Source organism: Aptenodytes forsteri, unplaced genomic scaffold (genome assembly GCF_000699145.1).
Source record: "Aptenodytes forsteri isolate BGI_AS27 unplaced genomic scaffold, ASM69914v1 Scaffold68, whole genome shotgun sequence".
Classification (NCBI taxonomy): domain Eukaryota; kingdom Metazoa; phylum Chordata; class Aves; order Sphenisciformes; family Spheniscidae; genus Aptenodytes; species Aptenodytes forsteri.
This window is the reverse complement of record NW_008795382.1, coordinates 1,682,337-1,702,503: the sequence shown is the minus strand read 5'-3', so window position 1 is coordinate 1,702,503 and position 20,167 is coordinate 1,682,337. Positions and strand designations below refer to the sequence as shown.

Below are 20,167 nucleotides of genomic sequence, written 5' to 3'. Positions count from 1 at the left end.
GCTGCTTAACCGCCTCCTAAGCTGAAGATACCGGTTCTTTAGTCAAATGAATTCTAGATCGGGGGTGGGGCGTTTTGCAAATGGTATCGAAGGAAGAAAAGGCAAAGGCAAAGCTGTAAGTGTTCGGTTTTTTTTAAACAGCGCTCTTGTGACGTTCAGCAGCTGCAGCAAAATGACTCAGCAGCCGCGCCTCTACTTGGGTTTTACTTGTTGAAATTTCACTCTTGAAAGCCGAAGGGTAGTTTGTCTTTAACAAGGTGACAAGTTGAATTGTACTAATGTGAATGTTAAAAATAACTTCTGGCTTAATACATTAAAAATACAGAAAGCTATGTTTTTACCCATTACTTTTGTTATAGAAGCAACTTTATAAGTGATTTTTCTGAGAACTTGTGTTTAAAACTTCTACTACTAGCTCTATTTTTTTTTTTTGAGTAGTAAGAAAAAGGTGCCGTTTATCATGACAGTATAATTCTGTATTTTTCTATGTTTTCTGGCATTTGAGTCGTTTGTGAGTAATTTCATACCAGTGAGAAACAGATAGCGCTATAGTGTGTTGATAACCAAGTTTTGTATACAGCTGAAACAATCAGCTAAATTCATATAAAATGCGTGAAGTCCTGACCAAAGTCTGTGTGAGCTGTGGGTCTGGTGTATTTCCCAGAGATATTAAAAAAAAAAAAAAAAAAAAATCTGCTTTAAGTAAATCTTAGCTATAAAGTTGGCCTGACTTTCTGGTTGTTCAGAGTATTTTCCTTCGGGTGGTGACCTGACATGTTCTAAAGCATCATCTGCTGTGAAGGCAATGCAGGATGACAGGATTAAAGCTTCTGGAGGAAATCATGTTTGTTCTTGACTGAAAGAGGAAATGGTGTAACAAAAAGTAAAGGCAGGAAGAAAGGTAGTAGCCATGAGTAATAATTTATAAATGTGGGCCTTATTCATCATGCCTGAGCAAGGGGAAGACCACTAATGATGCTGTTAGTCACACAGATTGCTTGCCTATCTGGGATTCTTTGTGGGGCAGTAACGAGGAAAAATACCCAAAACCAAAAAACCAGCCCCAAAGCCCAAGCATCACAACATATGCTGCACTTGTGACTTTTTCTGCTGGTAGTGAGACACTGCAGAACTGAGCTAAAATACTGATTTGACTTTTTTAAATCTGTATTGATGTTGTCTCACTTTACCTTTCCAACTGTTAATTTACAGGCTCACATGAAAGCTCAAAAAGCAAGTAAAGAACAGCAGTTTGATGTAATGAACAAACATTACAAACAGCTTGAGAGTCGCCTGGATGAGATGCTCTCTAGGATTGCTAAGGAAACTGAGGAAATCAAGGACTTGGAGCAACAGCTCACTGATGGTAAATTTTTCTTTTTGTCTTACAGTATCTCATGTATCTATGATAACGTGACAACTGAATTGAGGATTCAGTTTTGTATCTTTTCTTAAATTAAATACAGAATGTGTAGGAAGAGGCATTCTTAACTGATCTAAAAGGATACTTCGTATATATTTTTTAGTGGTGGGTTTTTTTTTTAGTCACCTCACTTGTACATGGTTGGGGGAGGGTAGTTCGCAGGACTTTTTTTTTTTCTTTCTTTTTTTCTTAAGGTGGGGGGGAAGCAAACAACTGCTTTGACTAAGTGACTGATTTGTTGCTCTGGGGTTCAGGACTGAAATGTCAAGGCAGGAAGGCCCTTGATCAAGTCTGAGCTGAGTGGTTTGTTGGTTACTTAACATAACCTTGTGATCTGCAATTTTGTTGTCACAGCAGACGAAAGGATTACTCTGCTTTTAATTGTATAAGTGAAGTATTGATAGTTCAATACCCTTATGACATCGTCTTTTCATTTCTATTTCAGATAATAATCTAAAATATTAAAGAGCTGTTACGTAGCTAGTACTTGAGCTGACTGAGGTTCACTCATAGGATTGTAGCCTCTATAGAAGTGTCTTTTACATTCTGTGCATCAACTTGATCCTCTGAGTTTTGGAAACTGACTTAATAAAGTCAATGAACTAAACTTATGTATATGTTTACTATGTACCTAGTCTATGTGAAGGTAAATATCCCAGAAAAGAATGAGTATAAAAATCAAAACAAAATTGATTTAGGTGTAAAGGTAGTAAATATCATCTTAGGTGGGGGGTGGGAGCGCACAAAGAACTGCATTTTCTTTTTAACTCTTCCAGTGGTCAGGTTGATATGGTAATATGGGAACTCCTAGCCTTCAAAACACAGCACAGGCATTTTCTGGTTAGGTTCTAGTTACTTGTTGTTACTATGTATTTCAATAGGTGAACATCTTAAAGAAGATTAAGAAAGGCAGTTTTGTTTGTTTCATAAATAAGTATGGTTTCTTAACTATCTCAAATATGTTTTGCATTTCTGCAGGTCAAATAGCAACAAATGAAGCACTGAAAAGGGATTTAGAAAGTATTATCATTGGATTGCAGGAATACCTGGAAAGTGTTAAGTGTCAGGCAAAACAGGCCAATGATGAATGTAAGGAGTTGCAGAAGGATAAAGAATCTTTGCTACAAAGGTTGGCAGATCTAGAGGAAGAAAGAAACAACCTGGAAATAGTTGCCATGGATGCAGAAAATATGAGAAAAGTAAGGCTTAATACTATGTTTCTTCCCAAATTCAGATACCTAAGAATAAACTTGAAAAAATAAGCAAATAACCAAATTGGGAATAGTAAAGCACAGTTCCTTGGAAAAAATAATTTTTTGATACGGTAACTTCAATTAGATGTGCACATGCACATTAAGAACAGAATTGGGCCTTTAAAGCCAGTTGCAAGAGACATACAGTAAATCTGTACTTCATGGAAGATGTCTCAGAAATGCAGGCTTTACCTTTCAGACATTACTAAAAATGGATTTGCAGTCGATATCATAGTGAATTGCATTAGTGAAAACTGTCTGGACGCTAGCTGAGGATGTGCGTGTTGCTAGCTTGCGGCTGTCCTATCAGCCAATTACTTAGAGCTGTCTTAGTATTCTGATAAGTTTTGTGTAAACCTTAATGCCAGAGACAAATGTGTATCACTTTAAGCTACACCTTTCTAACTTGAGTGTAGATTTTTGTACAGTCTGTCACAGTAGCGTCATTGACCTGACCTTTGTATGTAGTAGTGCCACCTAGCTTTAAGTTTTAATGTTTAGTGATTAGGGTTAGTGTCTCTATTTTGATCTATCTGCTGTCACATTGATGATGAGTTCCAGAGTATCAGAGGAAGAGAGGCAATGTACTCTAAGAAATCCCAGCTCGCCGGTGTATGTATTTCTAAAATGAATGTAAAATTCCAGGAAATTACAGTGCTAGAAGGTGCACTCCAAGAACAGCGAGAAATAAATGAATCGCTTAGAGATGCACAAGGGGACATCAGTGCCTATGAGGCTGAATTGGAAGCCCAGCTAAGAGACAGAGACACTGAAGCCAATCAGCAAAAAGAAGAATTGGAACGACTGAAACAACTTAGCCAGGTAAGAACAGAGCTCTTATGCTGCCAAAGGGATAATATACCCCGGGATGAGCAACAACCAAGCTTTCCTCCATACCACATCTCCAGTGTTGACTTGCAAATAATTATTGGTTTAGGTGTGCCCCCAAATGGAAGGTACTATCAGTTTGCTAGGATTTATAACTCTGCATTGAAGCAAGGTACAGATCCTTTGGGGACCCTGTAGAGAATATTCACAATATTCACAAAGGGGAAATAATAATCTGCATCTTTCTGGAAAGAGATAACTGCTCACGTATCAAAGAAATGACACTGAAGCAGTCCTGTGAAAAGTAGCAAGTGAAAGACAAAGTTTGCCTTTGCTCTTTGTAGTAGAAATTGAGTTTTATAGCAAATCTTTTTATTTTGTAATATATTATAAAGTAGTAGCTTCCTGCTGGGGAAGAACAATTTATGCTTTAATTTGTGCAGTCCCACTTTATCTTACTGTTGGGGATACTCATTTGGATTCATGTATGATGATGATGTACAATAACTACTAGCTTGGTTCAGTTTCCATTCATCAGAAATCAACATGGTGGGGCTTTTTTGCAAGATGTATTCCAACTGCACATTCCAGACTGCAGGCAGAAATGAAAATGCAAAACAGTCAAGTGTGGTGGTCTGTCCCCAACCCCTCCAAGTCTTTTAGTTTTGATGTTTCAGGAAAAACTTGAAAGCTCTCTGTGGAACACTGATAACATGTAAATCTGTCAGTTACCTTGTGGGTAGGACATGCCCATGCTAGGTCTAGAGCAGAATTTACAGTACAAGTTGTCAGGATGATGATGATGTTTTAGGAAGTACGCCTATTACGTATATATGGTGATGGGTTGATTTGGGATGGTTGGGGCTGTTTTGCTGGGTTTTTTTAGGAGGTGGTGTCGTTATTGTTTTAAGAAATATAGCTATTGTGTATTTGGGTGACAGGTTGGGGTTGGGAGTGGGGATATTAATCTGAAGGTTTTCTGTGTTTGTAGATGGAACTGTCAGCCCTGCAAGCTGAACTTGAAAAAGAAAGGCAAGCATTAGAGAATGCTCTGACCAAAGCACAACTAGCAGAAGAGAAGGAACAACAAAATCATAAGCTCCTTTCTCAGTTCAAACAATTGCAGGTGAAGTATTTGTTGCCTTTAAAAAGTTACCTGATAAGCAGTATGTTTCCCCACTCCCCCAAGTGGAAAGTGGTACAAATTTTAAAGGATTCTGTATGAGTCTTGTTTTGAAGTTCAGTAGTGTTTGTGACTTTTCCTGACGTTAATTTTCTTGTCCAGAGACCCTATGCCATAGTCTTTTCTCTGTCTATTTTAGATATTTAGATGGACCTTTGAAATAATTTCAGAGCTGCTCGGTTATATTGCAGAGGGATTGATAAATTGTTATACGCATCTTAATTTCCCACAAGCTTCATCCAGTACATGTCAGTAAGAAAACTATTTGGATGCAGAAGAAAACACTGATCCAATACCTAAAGCAGAATTTATTGCCTCTGTTTAAAGCTGTGATCCTGAGGAATCATACTTAATTGCCACAAAATAGTAATGGCATCCAAGTACAATAGGCAACAGAGCTTGTGATCCTTGAACTCGCAGGCATTTCGTGAACTGCGTAGGTGTACAGAAACACCTCTACTTTAATATAGTGTCACAGATCAGTGCCTCATCTTAACGGAGATTGGAAACTGAGTGTTTCTCTCCCTAAAGCTGCTGAAAGGCTCAATCAACCAGATTTCTCTAGGCAAGAGTAATGTACTGGGTTCAAGATCTTCAAAATATGGCTGGCAAAGACACACCCCCCCCCCTTTTTTCTTTTTTTTTTTTTACGTGCTGCATGATTAAAGCAGTTTCCCTCATTGTGGGAAGGCTGGGTTCAGTCCATTGTATCCATCAGATCCCTTTTTCCTATCTCACATGCTCCTCAGAAGATACAATGACCACCATAATGGAATAGAATAGTTCATTTGGAAGGGACCTACAACGAACATCCAGTCCAACTGCGTGACCACTTCAGGAGGAGCTTACAAAGGATCCTCACCAGACATTAGCACTATCATTTTTGCTGAAGCTTGCCAATGTGCAGGGAAGAGTTCAAGACCATTGGGGCCAGGACAAGTGTGACTCCTTGGTCTAGTGGCTGGGACAGTGTCTGCAATTGTTCATCCTCTATTATGGATAGATAGTGTGACAGGCTTCTGTGTGCCACTGGGCTTTGCTTATGTAAAGACAGTACTTCCTTAGTTTAAGGAAAGGATAAGATCATTTTTGAACTGGCATTTAAATACTTTTCAACATAAGGAAACTGAAAGGCAAAGATTGTTTGGGGTGTTCTTGTTTTGTTGTTGATACTGGTTCAGGCCACACTAAAAAAAATGTTTGGATTCTTTATTTAAAAAACAGAAAAAAACCAAACAACCCCCCCCCAACCCCCCAAAAAACAAACAATAACAACAAAAACCCCAAAACAGAACTAGCCTAGCTTTTATCGTTTGTGTATTTGTTTGCTTATGGTTGGGCGGGGGGGGTTTTTGTCCTTTTTTTTTTTTTTTTTTGGGGAACATAAATTCCCCAAAAAAACCTTTAAGACTAGGGAGACAATAATCTCCTGAAACAACAGCTTAAAGATCTTCAGAATCAGCTAAACCATGCAGTTGGTAACTTAATTCATCCTGAGGAAGTCTTAGCTCGTATAAATGAACTCAAGCAAAAGCTTCAGACAGGAGTTGGAGAGATTAAGTGAGTAAAATGAAAGTACAAACAGTGTTAGATTTGCGCGTGTGAAAGTGGTAAGTACATGAGAGCAACAAGGTACATGTCCTGCATCCTACCGAGTGCAACTTGGGGCAGTTCAGACATGAACTTCAGCACCCTGTGGTTGTTAAGAGAACATCACCTGAGCTCAGTAATTATATTACTGAGGGAAATATGCAGTCCTCGTGGCTTTCACTGCAAGGGACAGGGCAAACTTTTTCCCCCCACTTTGCCCCCAGCAACAAAGAATGGGAATAAACAAAGACAGAATGGTATAAATAGAGCTGGGGTGGAGGTCTGTCTGTGCAGTGTAACGTGTTCAGTGCTGCACCTGAATTCATTTACATTGGATGTCTTAAACTTGCACTATTGTATTAAGCTTCATTATTTCAGCATCTGGTATCACAATTTAAAATGACTATTTTCTGTCTTGGAACCTGGATTGTTTCTCTTTCAGATGTCAGAATTCAGCTGATGTTTTAGGGAAAAGCCTTGCAAATCTGCAGAAAGAATTTAATGACATCCTTGCTGATGCTCAGAGGGAAAAAGAGAAAGCATGGGCTAGACAGAGACAATTGCAGGAAGAAATGGTATCCCAGCAAGAAAAACTGGAAGAAGTACAGGAGAAATATAGACAGGCATGTATCAAAACAACAAAAGCAAGAGTAAGACAATTTCAGCTTAGTCTAAAAAAATGTAACTTGCAGCTGAAGGATCAAGTTTCACTATGGATGTAGCTTTGCTACCCTCCATCTTTCAGAGAAGTATAATTTTACTGAAGGTAGACGAATACATTTGCTTGTCAGAAACACACTGACAACTCGCATCAGAGCAGGATGCTGTTACTCGTGATTAGAACAGGAATACTAACCATTATTAGAGTTTTGATTTTCCTATTGTGCACAAATGTATGTCATGCAGTAATTTTCATTATAAAGAAACTGTATAAGAAGGCAAAAGCTTCTGAAGAGGGAAAACAAATAATTGACCGCTTCCATGCTGTGTGTACTGTGAAATTCTAGTTGAAGTAGTGAACTATATCAGCCATTCTTGCTTTCTTTTGGTACGTGTTAAATCGGATATTTGACACGACACATGCTCCTTTGCAACCTTTTGTTGGCTTTTATTATATAAGGCTTGCAGAAATGTTGCTTGGACGAGAAGGGTTTAATGTGCATTTAAAACTTCCACAAGCAATCTCTAATTTTAGCTGTATGATAACGAGGAGAGACCCACTTTTTGGTGTTCATGTAACAGTGGAGTCTGATTTTTTTTTTTTTTTTTTTTTAATGAATAAGTCTTTAATTTTTCCCTGATTATTTGGTGAATTAGAATTTAGACTCAATGATATGCCTCAGAGGCAAAAAAGAGTTTAATTATAGGTAGAAAAATATAGCCAGTAACCTCCTCGAAAGATCACTATACATACTACTACCAAAATAACGTGGGCATTTTTAAAATGTAATAGTTACGGTGGCAAAGCAGTTTTTTGCTTTCTCTTCTGGTACAAAGTATGCTGGTTACTGCACTTCCCAAAAAGTTATTTCTATAAATCATTAAAATAGGGTGGCTTTTGGTTGAAAAATTTCTGGCTACTCATTCTAACTTATTTCACTTATAGGTTAAAGCTGAAAGCAGGCAGAATAAGAACAAGGTCCATCAGTTAGGGAATGAAATTCAACATTTACATGAAAAAATAAAGAGCATGGAGGAAATTCAGGGCCTTGCTGATCAACAGCTCCAAGAGGCAGATGAAGAGAAAGAGACTATTCTTGCTCAACTGGAAGATTTAGAGAAAAGGGTAGGAATGAGTAAGGACAAGTCCATGCACTGTGTTTGCTCACGAAAAGAAGATTCAAAAACTTCTGAACTGTTCTGCTTTCTAAGATAGATCAAATACAGGAAGGAACACAGAGGTTAAATATAACATCTTTCTTTTCCTTAAATTTTATTGGTTGTTCTTGCTTTAGTTTTTTTCGGTTACTTCTATGCATACAACACAAAATGGGATATGTGTGGGGAAAAAAGTCATACCAACAGAAAGCCTTTCTTCCGTGCTGCTTCTTACTTAAAAGTTATAAAACCTATTGTTTTTCTGGTTTCAGAAAAAAATAGAAGATGCCAGAGCACAAATGCAATTTGTCAGTCTAGATAAAGAACTGAAGGAATTAAAGAGAGCAATCATCACTTCAGATAAACTGGCAGCCACAGAGCTCTCCATTGCTAAAAATCAGCTAAAGGCTCTTCATGGGACTGTTCTCAGAATTAATCAGGAGCGAGCTGAGGTAAATCAACATTGATAATTAACTGCTTGTATATAAGTAGTGCTTTCTAATGCCATCGTAATGGGAGCAGTCCTGGTGTTGTCTTTTTAAATTCAGCTTCAAAGCATTATTCTGAATTGTCCTGCTGTACAGGAGCTCTTGCTTCGGACATAGTCTCATCTTGAAATATAGTAGATGAATGCCTGAGTAAATTCGGATATGGACAGGCTTTCTTGCTGTGTGTTAGGAGGTGAGGGAGAGGCAAGTTTAATATCTTACTAATTGAAGGTCAAACAACAGATAATACGTTGTTACATAAGACAGAAAAGCAAAAGAAAAGACTATGGAAGTTTGTTCTTAGACTTCAGGTTTTTAAAATGAAGCCACTTTTGGCTACATACTAGCATCTCCTCTGTAGAAATACTGTAAAGTTAAAGGAGAAACATTATTTTACATAAACTTTGCCAGTTTCTGGAATTTCAGAACAGGCAAGTGATGATGCTTCTTATTAGTCAGCTTTTCGCAAAGCTGCATGAGACATCTGCAAGCTTGTGAAGTATTCTTGCAAACTAAAGCGCAAACTAAAATTTCAATTTTAGGAGATTGAGGAAGCCGAAGAGTTCTGTGCTGAGGCAGCTCGTGCAGCTCGGGATCTTGCCAGAGCAGAAGCAGAAATAGAATTGTTACAACAACTCCTCAAAGAGAAGGAAGAACAAGTAGGTTGCAGTGATATTTGCTCTATATTATATGAGGAAGATAAAATACTTAGAATTTGTTCAGTAAGTTTCTGAAAATGCCATATTTAGAGGTGCCTGCCCCGCCCTTTTCCCTCAAGTTTTCCCAAGTGACAGTGTTCTTCCCTCCCCTGACATCTGCCAAAGAACAAAATGAAAACCTCACTGACTAGAGTAGCTGACTTTTAAGGAAAACTGTCACCTGTTCACGTAAATGCCTTTACGTGGCTATGTCTTGTAAGCCTTGGTCATATGAGGGGATGGGAAGAAAAATTGTATTGCATCAAAGTGGTACATGCGTTTTGCTGAGTGAGCATTTTTGTAGGGATGGATGGGCATGTTTGAAAAAGTTTTAGCACAGTCTAATTTAAACTGAAGTGCTTTGATTTAAACTTATATTTTAAATAGTTTCAGCATGAAATGGAGAAAGCTGGTGAGAAGACTGTTGCATCAAGCTCTCAGAAGTTTGAAATTGATAAATTAAATGAAGCTATGGAGCAACAAAAAGCACAAATTGACCGTTTAAGATGGTTGTTGGATAACATCGGGACAGGTAATCTCTCTCTTTTTCTCTCCATTTCTTGCGGATAAGCATGGATGCAGAAGACTTCACTTTCTTCTCCGTATTTCTCACTGTTTCATCTGAGAAGCTGTTCAGAGATCTGGAAGTTTCCTCTAGGAGAATAAACTGTTCAGGATGCCTTCCTGTACAGGATACATTCTGTCCTTAAATCACTGTGCTTCAGTGGATTCTCTGTTATCTATGTATAAGAAGCAAACAGCAAGACGTAACTTTTCTGAAGTACAGTGTTTCACAGTGCATTTGAAATGCACAAGGTGCAGTTATGTGAAGCGTATGGGCCTTTGCTTCTTCAAATACGAAGAATGGAGGAAATGGATGGTTAAGGACCAGCAGTGGGACTAGCACTTCTAGGTTTCTAGCTTTGCCAGCTGACGTGCCATGTGACCTCTGGAAATTTAGTTAAGTGCTGCCTCAGTTTGAAAGTCAGAATGACAGTGTGTTAGTTTTCATTAATTTGTATTAACAATACTTTTTACAGCTATTTAGAAAACACTAATTGTGTTATGCATTCAGTTTATACTGCTCTAGAACATCGTCAGAGATCTATATTTAAGGAAAAGTGAGCATCAGTTACCTGTATATGAACTTGCATTTCTACAATCTTAAAATGACAAACTTGCAAGGGCCAGCATATATCTACATCACTACATAGTAATATTTAGTTTGTTGCCCCTGGCAATTCATTTTTTTTAATGTTGTTTCAGATTAACAGGATAACAATGAGGGAAAAGCTGAATGCAGTATTTATGACTTAATTATTTGCCTTATATGCCCATAAAACTGTGATTAATTTACAGGTAACAAAGATGAAATTGACAACTTACAAGATGAAATTGCAGCACTCAAAAATGTGCTTTCATACCACAGTGATTATATCACCAGTATAGCGGATCCATTGAAAAGAAGGGGATACTGGTATTACATGCCATCATCACAGGTCAGAAATAAAAATCCTATTCTGTGGAAAGCCATTTGATATGGGAGAGTCCGTTATAAACTTGCTAGGTCTGGGAGAAACTTAAGAAAAAATATTGGCTGGCGTATAAGAGAAATACTGAAACAACACACACACAAATGTTCCCTGATAAAGCCTATTACTTTGTAGTAATAGGAATCTAGTATATGTAAAATTTGGAGACAACTATTCAAAATGCAGCACTGTAAATTCATTTAGGTAAAGGTTAAAAGGGGACATTACAGACAAAAAACTTTTCTTGCAAAACAGCATTTGTCTGAATTTAAGAGAAATACTGTTAAAATATATTTAGTGCTCTCTTTTAAAGCAGCATCATGCTTGGAAGTGAGAGAAAGCAGAGTATGTACAGCCTCTTCTGGAAAAATCAGTGCTTTAGAATGTCTACAACAAATAACTTATTTTACATGATTTGTTATTTCTAGATTAACACGTATTCTTTTTTTTCTTTAGGCTTCAACTCCTGCTTCCCGCAGCACAAAAGATTCTGGAGTTTGTTTACTGTGTTCTGGCACATCCCCACCCAGAAGAGGGTGTGGTCAGGACAGGCAGTGCAGGAAGGAAGACTTGCCCAATCAAGGAGGATGTTGGGTTTATTCACCAGTCAGAAATAGGTTGTACAAAACAAATTCTGGTAAAGGTAAGTCAGTCTTGTGGTCTCAGAATGTTTAGGAGCATACTAAAGATGGACTTGCTTAGAGTTCATAGTGAATTTTTTTTTATGTGCATGAGTGAATTATAGATGTTTATTACTGCTGAACTCATTATTCCGTTTAGCAGTGTTTATTACATTTTTGTACATTACATAGAATGTGTGTTATTTTAAAATGTGCGTGTGAAGAATATCTCCTACTGAAAAAGTGATTAAAAATAACTTTTTTTCTTTCTTTTTTGCTTTTGGTAAAGATAGAAGAGCAAAAGAAGATAGCGAAGGAAATGAAGAAACTCGTGTTTCCAAAGATCCTCCTTTTGTACCACCACCTGGTACAGTTATCTACACAGTCCTTCCAGATGGTGCCCCTGTACCTCAGGGAACTGTGGTTTATGGCCCTCCTCCGGCAGCAGCAGGTGGAGGTTCAATTGCTCCTGGATCTGTTATCTATGGCCCACCTCCTGTGGGAGCCCAGGTTGTCTATGGCCCTCTTCCTCCAAACTTCACTGTCCCACTCATTCCTGTTGGAGTGCTTCACTGCAATGTGCCTGAACATCATGATTTGGTAAGATACAGAGCTGTAAGCTGCAGGTTTAACCATAGGCAACTGACTTATGAATGGATTAGGAGCATCTTTAACATATGCTTGCTCAAAAAAAAAATTCAAAAACCAAAACCTCATTTTCACAGATTAGATTAGTCCAGTTTTTCAAAAAAAAAAAAAAAAAAAAGTCTGTGCTAGGAAAGTTCTGGATCTGAGCGAGCTTGCTGATAAGAATGCTCTGTCTTCAGTGCTAATAGTCTGGTCTTCGCTATCTGTAGCTGCTCCTGTGTCTCAGAAGGACTGAAATAGAAAATAGGTCTTGATTTTTGTTGTTCTGTTTCCTGTATGTAGGAGAGCGAAGTCTCAAGGCTAGAAGACACTGTGTATTATTTAAAGTCTCAGAAATACAAAGATAAATGGTCAGAGGCAGCTGAACATAAATGCAAAAAAGAGGTAGAAAAATTGCATCAAAACATTGAAGAACTTCTGCAAGAAAGAGAAGAGTTGGAACATGAAGTAGCAGAGCTACGAAGAGCAGCTCAAAAACATAACAAACGCAAGTAAGAATATTGCACTAGAATGCATTTAAAGTAAGCATGTGGAAATACCTAAGCTTTTTTCCAATAAAAGTTAATACTGACTCATTTACAATTAATGCTCTTGTCTTTATAGTATGTGTAATGGACTAGAACTTCAAGAGGCTCCGGGCCTCTGGCATTTTGTACTTCAATTCCATGTCTTTCTTCCTGACCTTTTAGGGACTTTATTGAAGGGTATACTGACAACCTTATTGCAGAATTGCAGTTAGAAAAGTCTCTTAAACATCATGAAGATGTTGCAAATGAAATTGAATGTATAGAGAAGACTCTTCTGAAACGACGAGCAGAGCTTAGAGAGGCAGATAGGCTGCTTTCAGAAGCTGAAGTGGAACTTGAGAGCACACAGGGGAAAGTAAGTAAAGCCATAACTCTAAGTGCAGAAGAATTTGCGTGTTGCTTTAAGATTGTTTTAAGCAGAGGATGGTTGTTTGTCTAAGCAGTTTATTTTCACTTGGATAACCTGAAGCCTCTTAAAATGCTTCTATTTGAAAATAAGTCATGGGATAACCTGTGCGAAAAGAAAATGTTTCAGTCCTTGCCAAAGAGGAGGAAGCTTTTCTGCTCTGGACAAGAGAGGAGAAAAGGTTCTACTTCATGGTATACAAAGGAAGAAAGCTCAGGTGGAATATTCAAGCCAGAAGGAGATCATCTTAAGTTAGCCTGCAGGTTATGGATGTGGAAAGCATAAGATGGGAATGTATTGTCTCAATAATCTTCAATTTTTGCTCTAGACTAAAGACACTATTCAAAAGTACAATCATGCCAAACAGCATTTGTCCCGTACTGAAACTGAGGCAAAGGAGCTAGAGCGAAGGGCTCAGGAAATGGCCATTAAACTTGTGAAAGCAGATCAGCAATTAAGGTACACTGTTCTTGTGAATTTGTATCAAATGGGGATGAGGAGAACAACAAGATTCTTTCAAATATCAAGATAATGCTTTTGGAGAGGGAGAGCTGTTAAAACGTTAATATGAAAAGGCATAAATGCTTCTTTAGGTTATTACAGGCAGATACAAGGGATTTAGAACAGCGTAAGAGGCAACAAGAAGGTATTTTGAAGGAAATCAACAAAATGGTGGCTGCAAGAGATTCTGAGTTCCAGTCGCTAAACCAGAAGATAGAAATGCTAACTGAAAGGTAAGTATTTTTAATTTATCATAAGCTGTACTTGATAAAATACAGATGTTCTCCTCCAATAAGTAACTGCCTAAGGTATTCTTGTTTCTTCTGAGTCATGTTTTTATCCTCACTGTTAGTCTTCAGAAGCTTCAAGGAGATATTAAAGTTGCAGAAGGTAATGAAGAACATCACCTCCAAATCCTTACAGAAGCAGAAAACCTTCTTCAAGGCAAGAAAAGTGAACTGGAAAGATTAAAAGATCAGGTAAGGCTTATCTTATTAACTCTGGACTATCAATTTTATTGTTTTTGAGGTAACTGAAAGCTGAGAAGAGCCTTAAGTTCTGAACTGCCTTGCCTGAAGAATTTAATTCTTAAGATTATTTTATGGTTGGCAATTTGAATTTTTCTTGTTTTGTCTCATAGTAAGTGTCATCCCAATCTCGCTGGCGTTTCTGCATAATAAATGTTACTGCAGAGTTCTCTATGACAATTCTTACTGCATTTCAGAATAAGAAACTTAGACTCTGAGGTACAGGACTGCACTGTCCAGATCAGAACTTAGTCTTTTAGTATTGGCTATATTATACAGGTTTAGCACGTGAAGCTCATTGCTCTGAGGGGATCCTGACGTGTTACGCAATTCAGATAAATCTCTGGCAGGGAACAGTGTACTGCACTTGTTCTTGTGCATGTGTGTAGCTACAAAAACAAAAGCCTTCAGATGCTTCTTCTGCTAAACTTCTACATTTTAGATTACCGCTCAGCAACAAGAGCTCTTGCTTCTGGAGCAACAGTTAACTCAAAGAAATGAAGAGCTCCGTGTCCTTCAAGACTCTATTTCTCAAAAGAAAGGTGACCTCAAAGAAGCTCTTCGAGATGGAGAGACTGAAGCAAATGAAAAACTACGCCAAATAAGAGTAACTTTTCCAAATGAGTTTTCAATTCATTATATCTTTGAAGAACAGCAAAATAATAGAAGTATCAAAAACATCCCATAAAGTTTCCACAAAATCAGTTTTGCTTTCTATGACCTCCCCAAACCCACTGAAAAATAGAACAAGCAGGTTTACAGTTTTGTGTGAGCTTGGTCCAGATGCACAAATAAGAAGTAGGACTCCCTAGTTCTCCAGTAATGCTAACAGAATTGGTCCCTTGAGAACTAAATTATGTTAAATGGAAGTCTCTGAATGCCTTACTGTTGCTGAGACAAGCAGCTTCTAAAGCAAATCAGTCTGATCAGTGTGTGTAAAATGCAACAAAGCTGGCATAAGTCAGCTGTCTGTCTCCATCCCCATTTACTTAGAAAGGATTCTGTACTTCCTTTCTTTCTGAAATAAAAACAAAGTATCAAGATTAATTATTTTTTTGTGGGGGCTTTTTGTCTGACTTTCTGTTTTAAGGCCTACCTATTGTTCACTCGAATGATGGCATTACGGTCAGACTTGTAGATCAAAATCTTTGCAAGATTACTACTTTAAATTGTCAACAAGCAAGACTTTAACCTAAATATTACATATTTTTTGTTTGTTTACACCATTAACTGTAACTATAAACTCTGGAATTAAATTGACCAGAATATTGTTGACAGACTCTTTTAATTTTATAAATATTTAGAACTTATATTTAAAGAAAAACTTTATTTAAAATGGCAAGTAATGGCATTCATTGTAACACTGATATATTTTCACAGGAAATAAAACTACTTCTGGAAGAGCTTAATGTTGAGAGGAAAGAACTGGATGTCCAGATTAATGAGAAAAGAGCACAGCTTTCTTTCATAAAGAAGGATATTGGAAAAGAGGAAGAAATTCTTCAAGGAATACTTGGGCAAATTACCAGGCATAAGATAGGTATGTCCCTGGCTTTACTAATAGTATTTTGTGCAGATTGGAAAGAAATACACTCTGAGCTCGTAGTTGTACATCGCTGCAGTCTTCTGTTCCTCACTCCTTTTTAAACATTGTGAACGACTGCAGAGAGAGTTCCCTGTAATTCTCGTCGCTTATACAGAGCTGACAGATACCCTTTGCTTAAGCTGAGGCAGTGCTTCGTGCTGCTTTGTATTTGGAATAGGAGTTTTTCATGCCAGAGAGAAATGTAAACAAATCTGCTGTCGGGACTGATCAGTTAAGTTCACACTCGAGCACTGTGTGGTTAGGAGACATTAGCTAATTGTGCCACATTCACAGAAGAAGAATCAAACATCGGGATGTGCGGACAAATGGAGGAATCTCCTTCCAAGCGGTTACATCCTGTCAGATTGTGGAAAATATAAGCAGCGGCAGTTTGCAACTTTTGTACTTTTTCTGAAATACTTTATTTTATTGTTTATCAGTCAGATACTCTGTCCCAGAATAACGCGTGAGGGAGTAGGAAGAGCAGGAGGCCTAGGGACCTGCCACTTGCTGGTAGAACAGCATCAGATATAATACCTGGTGTGTCTGACACAGCAATTGAAAACGTGAGGAGTTTTTACAGGGATGATATCAGTATAGTAGCTCTTAATTTTTCCTTGGTGCCTTTTTTTGCAAATAGAATGCATTTAATGTGCTTGTAATAACCTTCGATTTCTTTCATCTTACTAGAACTGAAACATGTTCTGGAAATGCTGGAGCTTGAAAATAATGAACTTCAAGGTTTGAAACTGCAACATGACCAAAAGGTCAATGAGCTAGAAAAGACTCAGGTTGCAATTCTAGAAGTAAGTATTTCTTCTATAGCTAATAGAGTAACTGGAAGGAGAGATCTGCATATTCTGTGGTTCTGTTAAGATCTGGGTAACAGAGTCCCTACACTTTTAAATCGATCGGTTTCTAGTCTGATTTCAGCTTGTCACAGAGAAGTCTGAAGTCTGCTTAGGCCCTTTAAAATAATGGGATTTTTTTGGTGCATATGAGGGAGAGAGGGCAAAAAGACAGCAGGCTCTTCTGTGGCTGTAGAATGATGAAACTGTTTTCTTAGCATTAGCTTCCAGAGTCTTTTTATCTGGATTCTATCTGTGTCCTCACTTGCAAAGAGCAAGTGTGGAAGACTGTTCACTAACAGCTGGATGATCTTCTCTACCATTAAAAAGGTATTTTAGCTCAGCTCGTCTCTTCTCTTTTTGACGAACGCAGACAGACATTCAACTTTGCTATCAGCGGGCAGAGAGATCAGCGGCATCCCTTTGGCAGTCTCATAGTAGCTACGGGATTGCTAGGTCAGAGTCCGGGACAGCCCTCCTTTACTCAGTTGTGTAATCCCAGAAAATCTAACGTGTTTGCTAAGAGAGCATTTATAAGCATATGTAAGCAGGTATTACCTGCTGCTTACTTTTAAAAGACTTCATCTCTTCTCTCTGTACTCCTTCTGCGGACGGGGAAAAGAAGGGACTAGTCGATATGCTTGGTACCTTTCTATTACCACGCTTAAAGCGGTCACCTTACTGCATTACCTGAGCATCTCACAGCCCTTCAAGTGGTGATTCTCTCAAAATCCCTGCAATGCAGGGATGTGCTACTCTTACGGATGGGGGAAAAATGGTGGTTAAACTATGGTGGAACAAAGAATTGCACCCCTATCTTCCAGTCCTCAACCTCCATCATAAATACACTCAAATTAAGCTGGCACTTCAAGCAGTTAGCCCTGTTATCATGCAGCAGTTATAGAGGGTGCTCTAGCCTGCATATGATCTCTGTGAATGAAACCTTTTTAAACTGCTGCAGCTAAAGACGTTAATAACTTGTTCTACTCTTTGACTGTCTAAATGTGTTGTTCGCAATGCCTTCTTTTGTAGGAGAAGTTAAAATTGGAGAATATTCAGAGATTATTTCAGTGTCAGCAAGGGGAAGTAGATTGGCAGGAACAACTGCTTGAGAAAGACCGTCAGGAAAATGAACATCTGGTTTCTCAAATGCGCACTCTGCAAAATAATATTGAGTCTCTGAATAAAGAAAAGGAAAAGCTTGAAGACGACTGTCAGAGTTTGGAAAAGAAGTTGTCACAAACCAGAAGGTGGGGGGGGATACTTTTTTTTTTCTGCAAAGATCAGAAGTGATGGGAAGGACCTTGAAATGTCTGTTTACAGCTATATTTTTAATTATGATAACTTTGAGGTGCCCAATTACACAGAATATGCCGTTTCTTATATCCTGCGGAGGTTTTATTTTAAGCATGTCTACAGCAGACTTACAGAAAATATTTAGCCATGAAGCTGATGTATGCAACAGCATTTGTTATATCATGGCAATGCAATGAGAAACGTTATGAAAAGCAAAACGTTAAGTCTTGGAACTCTGATGACTACTAGGTGGCATCCCCTTGAGCTGAGAAAGATTTTACTGAAATGCAGCTGTTTTTTAGAGTCCTCACCAAGTACTTCCAACAAACCGAGAATATGTATTCACATTTTACAGAGACTTAACTGCTACTGAAGATAGCAGCAGAACTGCATTGTCCAACATAGAAAAAATGGAATTGGAATTTAAAAACCTGCAGCAGGAGGTAGATCTACTGAACAAACAAAAAAAATCACTGAATGGAGACATTATTGTTGTACAGAAGGATCTTCAAGGTAAAGATCAATTTTTGGTTTTAAGCTGTAATATATTTTAAGAGAAATTGTGTTAAAAGATACACTGTAACTGTACTGTATGATATTAAATATCCAACATGCTCAAATATCTACAGGCAGAAAGTATTTAACATGTCGAAAAGATGGAAATTTTGGAAACTTTTTCTATTGTTTATTCTTCATTTATGAGAAGAGGTGATTTATTTGTATAGATATTTCAAATTGCTGATGGAAAATCTCTGTCGCCAAATATTTTTCTAGAAAAAAAGGAAGAACTAGAAACGCTGAAAGGAGAATTAAATGATTCCAGGCAACAGCTTCAACTGGTAGAACAGGTTAGTTTTGCTGAAATACGTACTTAGTTTCATGTAGCGAGTAGATTGTTGCGCAGAAATGAGGGGGGTCACTCACCACAACTGGCAGTCCATCACCTGTTTTTCGTCTAGGCACACTAGCTCAAAATCAGACACTTGCAGAGCTAATAAATAATGGCTAGTTTATTTCCTTGTTCTTGCTGAGTTTGGAGTGGTTTGGGCTACAGTAGGTACCTAACCAACCTGCTTTGGGTTTTCTGTTTAAGTGGCAACTGTGATGACTCTCCTAGTCAGGTTATTACCACGTTGGAGTGTGTGGCTTTTTTTGGTTTTATTTTTGGGTTGTTTGGTTTGGTGGGTGTTTTGGGTTTTTTTGTGGATTTGTTTTGTTTTGAATTTACCTTCTTTCTAGAAAACAATCCATATACAGAGGCAAAATCACCCTGGTTTATTGTTGTTTAGGAAGAAGATACTTTTTAAAAAAACCAAAACAAAACAAAAACCCAAACCAGCATCTTCCAGCTTTTTATCTGGTGGTTCCTATTGTGTTAATTCACTCAGTGGCTGGTTTAAATGGAGGTAATCTTCAGTGTGATTAGGGGTGATCAGTTATGTTCTTTCAAATGCAAGCCTTTCAGCCAGAGAGCCGTTACTCTTACCAGCTAGTTATGTCACTTGATTTTATGTTTTTTATTCCAGGATTTGAAAAATAATACAAGGCATCAGGAGGAGTTGCTTAGAGAGCAGGCAACCCTGAAAGAAGATATCCTAGAGCATTTAAGGAAACGTAAGGATTGCCAAGAGAGAGAGAAAAAGAGGGAGAACCAATTGCAGCAGCTCCAGAAAGAGATTGAAGAGAAAGAAACAGAACTAGCCAAACAAGAAGCGGTAATGAGCCTGCTGACTTGCCTCGCTTTTGCCTGACCTCTAAAAATAATGCAGGCAAAAGTTTTGGGTGCAAGTTTACAAATAATATACCAGTGCTTTAAGAAACATGAAGCCTCATTTTTAGAGGAATAGCAGTAAATGAAAAGCTTCAACACTCAGTTATGTTTTAGTAAAAACTACTGTGTCACAACAAGGGACTGTGTCTTCCTTCTTGGCAGGGTCATCTCGTACTGAACTGGTAACAGAACTGCTGTAAAATCAGCACTGAGTGCAGGAAGGGCTGGTGTAGTGGAAGGCACGGCGCAGTGCCTTCGTCTTGGCTGCTGGTGTAGCTGACACCGATGAGGAGATGGACTAGTACAGATCATTCTCTCTAATTCTGTTTTGTCAGCTGCCAAGATACAGCAGCTGGGTGTAGTCCAGGGAGCTTCTTCTCCTGGGAGATGAGCAAGCTATGTAGAGTACCTGAAATGATACAATAGATTTCAAGTGAAACTAATCAAAACTTAACTCCAGCCACATTCCATAATTCCAAAACTAAGCAGAAAAAAATTCCAGGGCTTTTTTATCCTCAAGTTTTCGTTTGATTTTGAGTGGATCGCTATCGGCAGCTAGCTTTTGTTCTTCTCTTCTGCGGCATTTCTGTGCAAAGCCCATCAGCTGTTCATGAAAATTAGGGCT

General features: G+C 38.2%; 1 protein-coding gene across 2 annotated transcripts in view; it reads left to right on the top strand.

Moving 5' to 3' along the window:
- Window positions 1-20,167, top strand: part of CNTRL (centriolin) — a 36,480-nt gene that overhangs the window by 10,996 nt on the left and 5,317 nt on the right. The window contains exons 1-26 of one of the 2 annotated variants that reach the window (XM_019472426.1): window positions 8-115; window positions 1,213-1,366; window positions 2,402-2,622; window positions 3,322-3,498; window positions 4,496-4,630; window positions 6,102-6,247; window positions 6,720-6,900; window positions 7,884-8,063; window positions 8,368-8,547; window positions 9,126-9,242; window positions 9,669-9,813; window positions 10,641-10,780; window positions 11,270-11,456; window positions 11,723-12,033; window positions 12,364-12,572; window positions 12,771-12,963; window positions 13,343-13,473; window positions 13,608-13,748; window positions 13,868-13,994; window positions 14,485-14,649; window positions 15,423-15,582; window positions 16,318-16,433; window positions 17,508-17,725; window positions 18,127-18,284; window positions 18,546-18,619; window positions 19,298-19,486. In XM_019472426.1, coding sequence (XP_019327971.1) covers window positions 47-115; window positions 1,213-1,366; window positions 2,402-2,622; window positions 3,322-3,498; window positions 4,496-4,630; window positions 6,102-6,247; window positions 6,720-6,900; window positions 7,884-8,063; window positions 8,368-8,547; window positions 9,126-9,242; window positions 9,669-9,813; window positions 10,641-10,780; window positions 11,270-11,456; window positions 11,723-12,033; window positions 12,364-12,572; window positions 12,771-12,963; window positions 13,343-13,473; window positions 13,608-13,748; window positions 13,868-13,994; window positions 14,485-14,649; window positions 15,423-15,582; window positions 16,318-16,433; window positions 17,508-17,725; window positions 18,127-18,284; window positions 18,546-18,619; window positions 19,298-19,486 — 4,224 coding nt within the window. In that variant the 5' untranslated portion in view covers window positions 8-46. Of the gene's footprint in view, window positions 1-7; window positions 116-1,212; window positions 1,367-2,401; window positions 2,623-3,321; window positions 3,499-4,495; window positions 4,631-6,101; window positions 6,248-6,719; window positions 6,901-7,883; window positions 8,064-8,367; window positions 8,548-9,125; window positions 9,243-9,668; window positions 9,814-10,640; window positions 10,781-11,269; window positions 11,457-11,722; window positions 12,034-12,363; window positions 12,573-12,770; window positions 12,964-13,342; window positions 13,474-13,607; window positions 13,749-13,867; window positions 13,995-14,484; window positions 14,650-15,422; window positions 15,583-16,317; window positions 16,434-17,507; window positions 17,726-18,126; window positions 18,285-18,545; window positions 18,620-19,297; window positions 19,487-20,167 lie in introns of those variants that run through there. The other variant, XM_019472425.1, reaches the window with a different exon arrangement.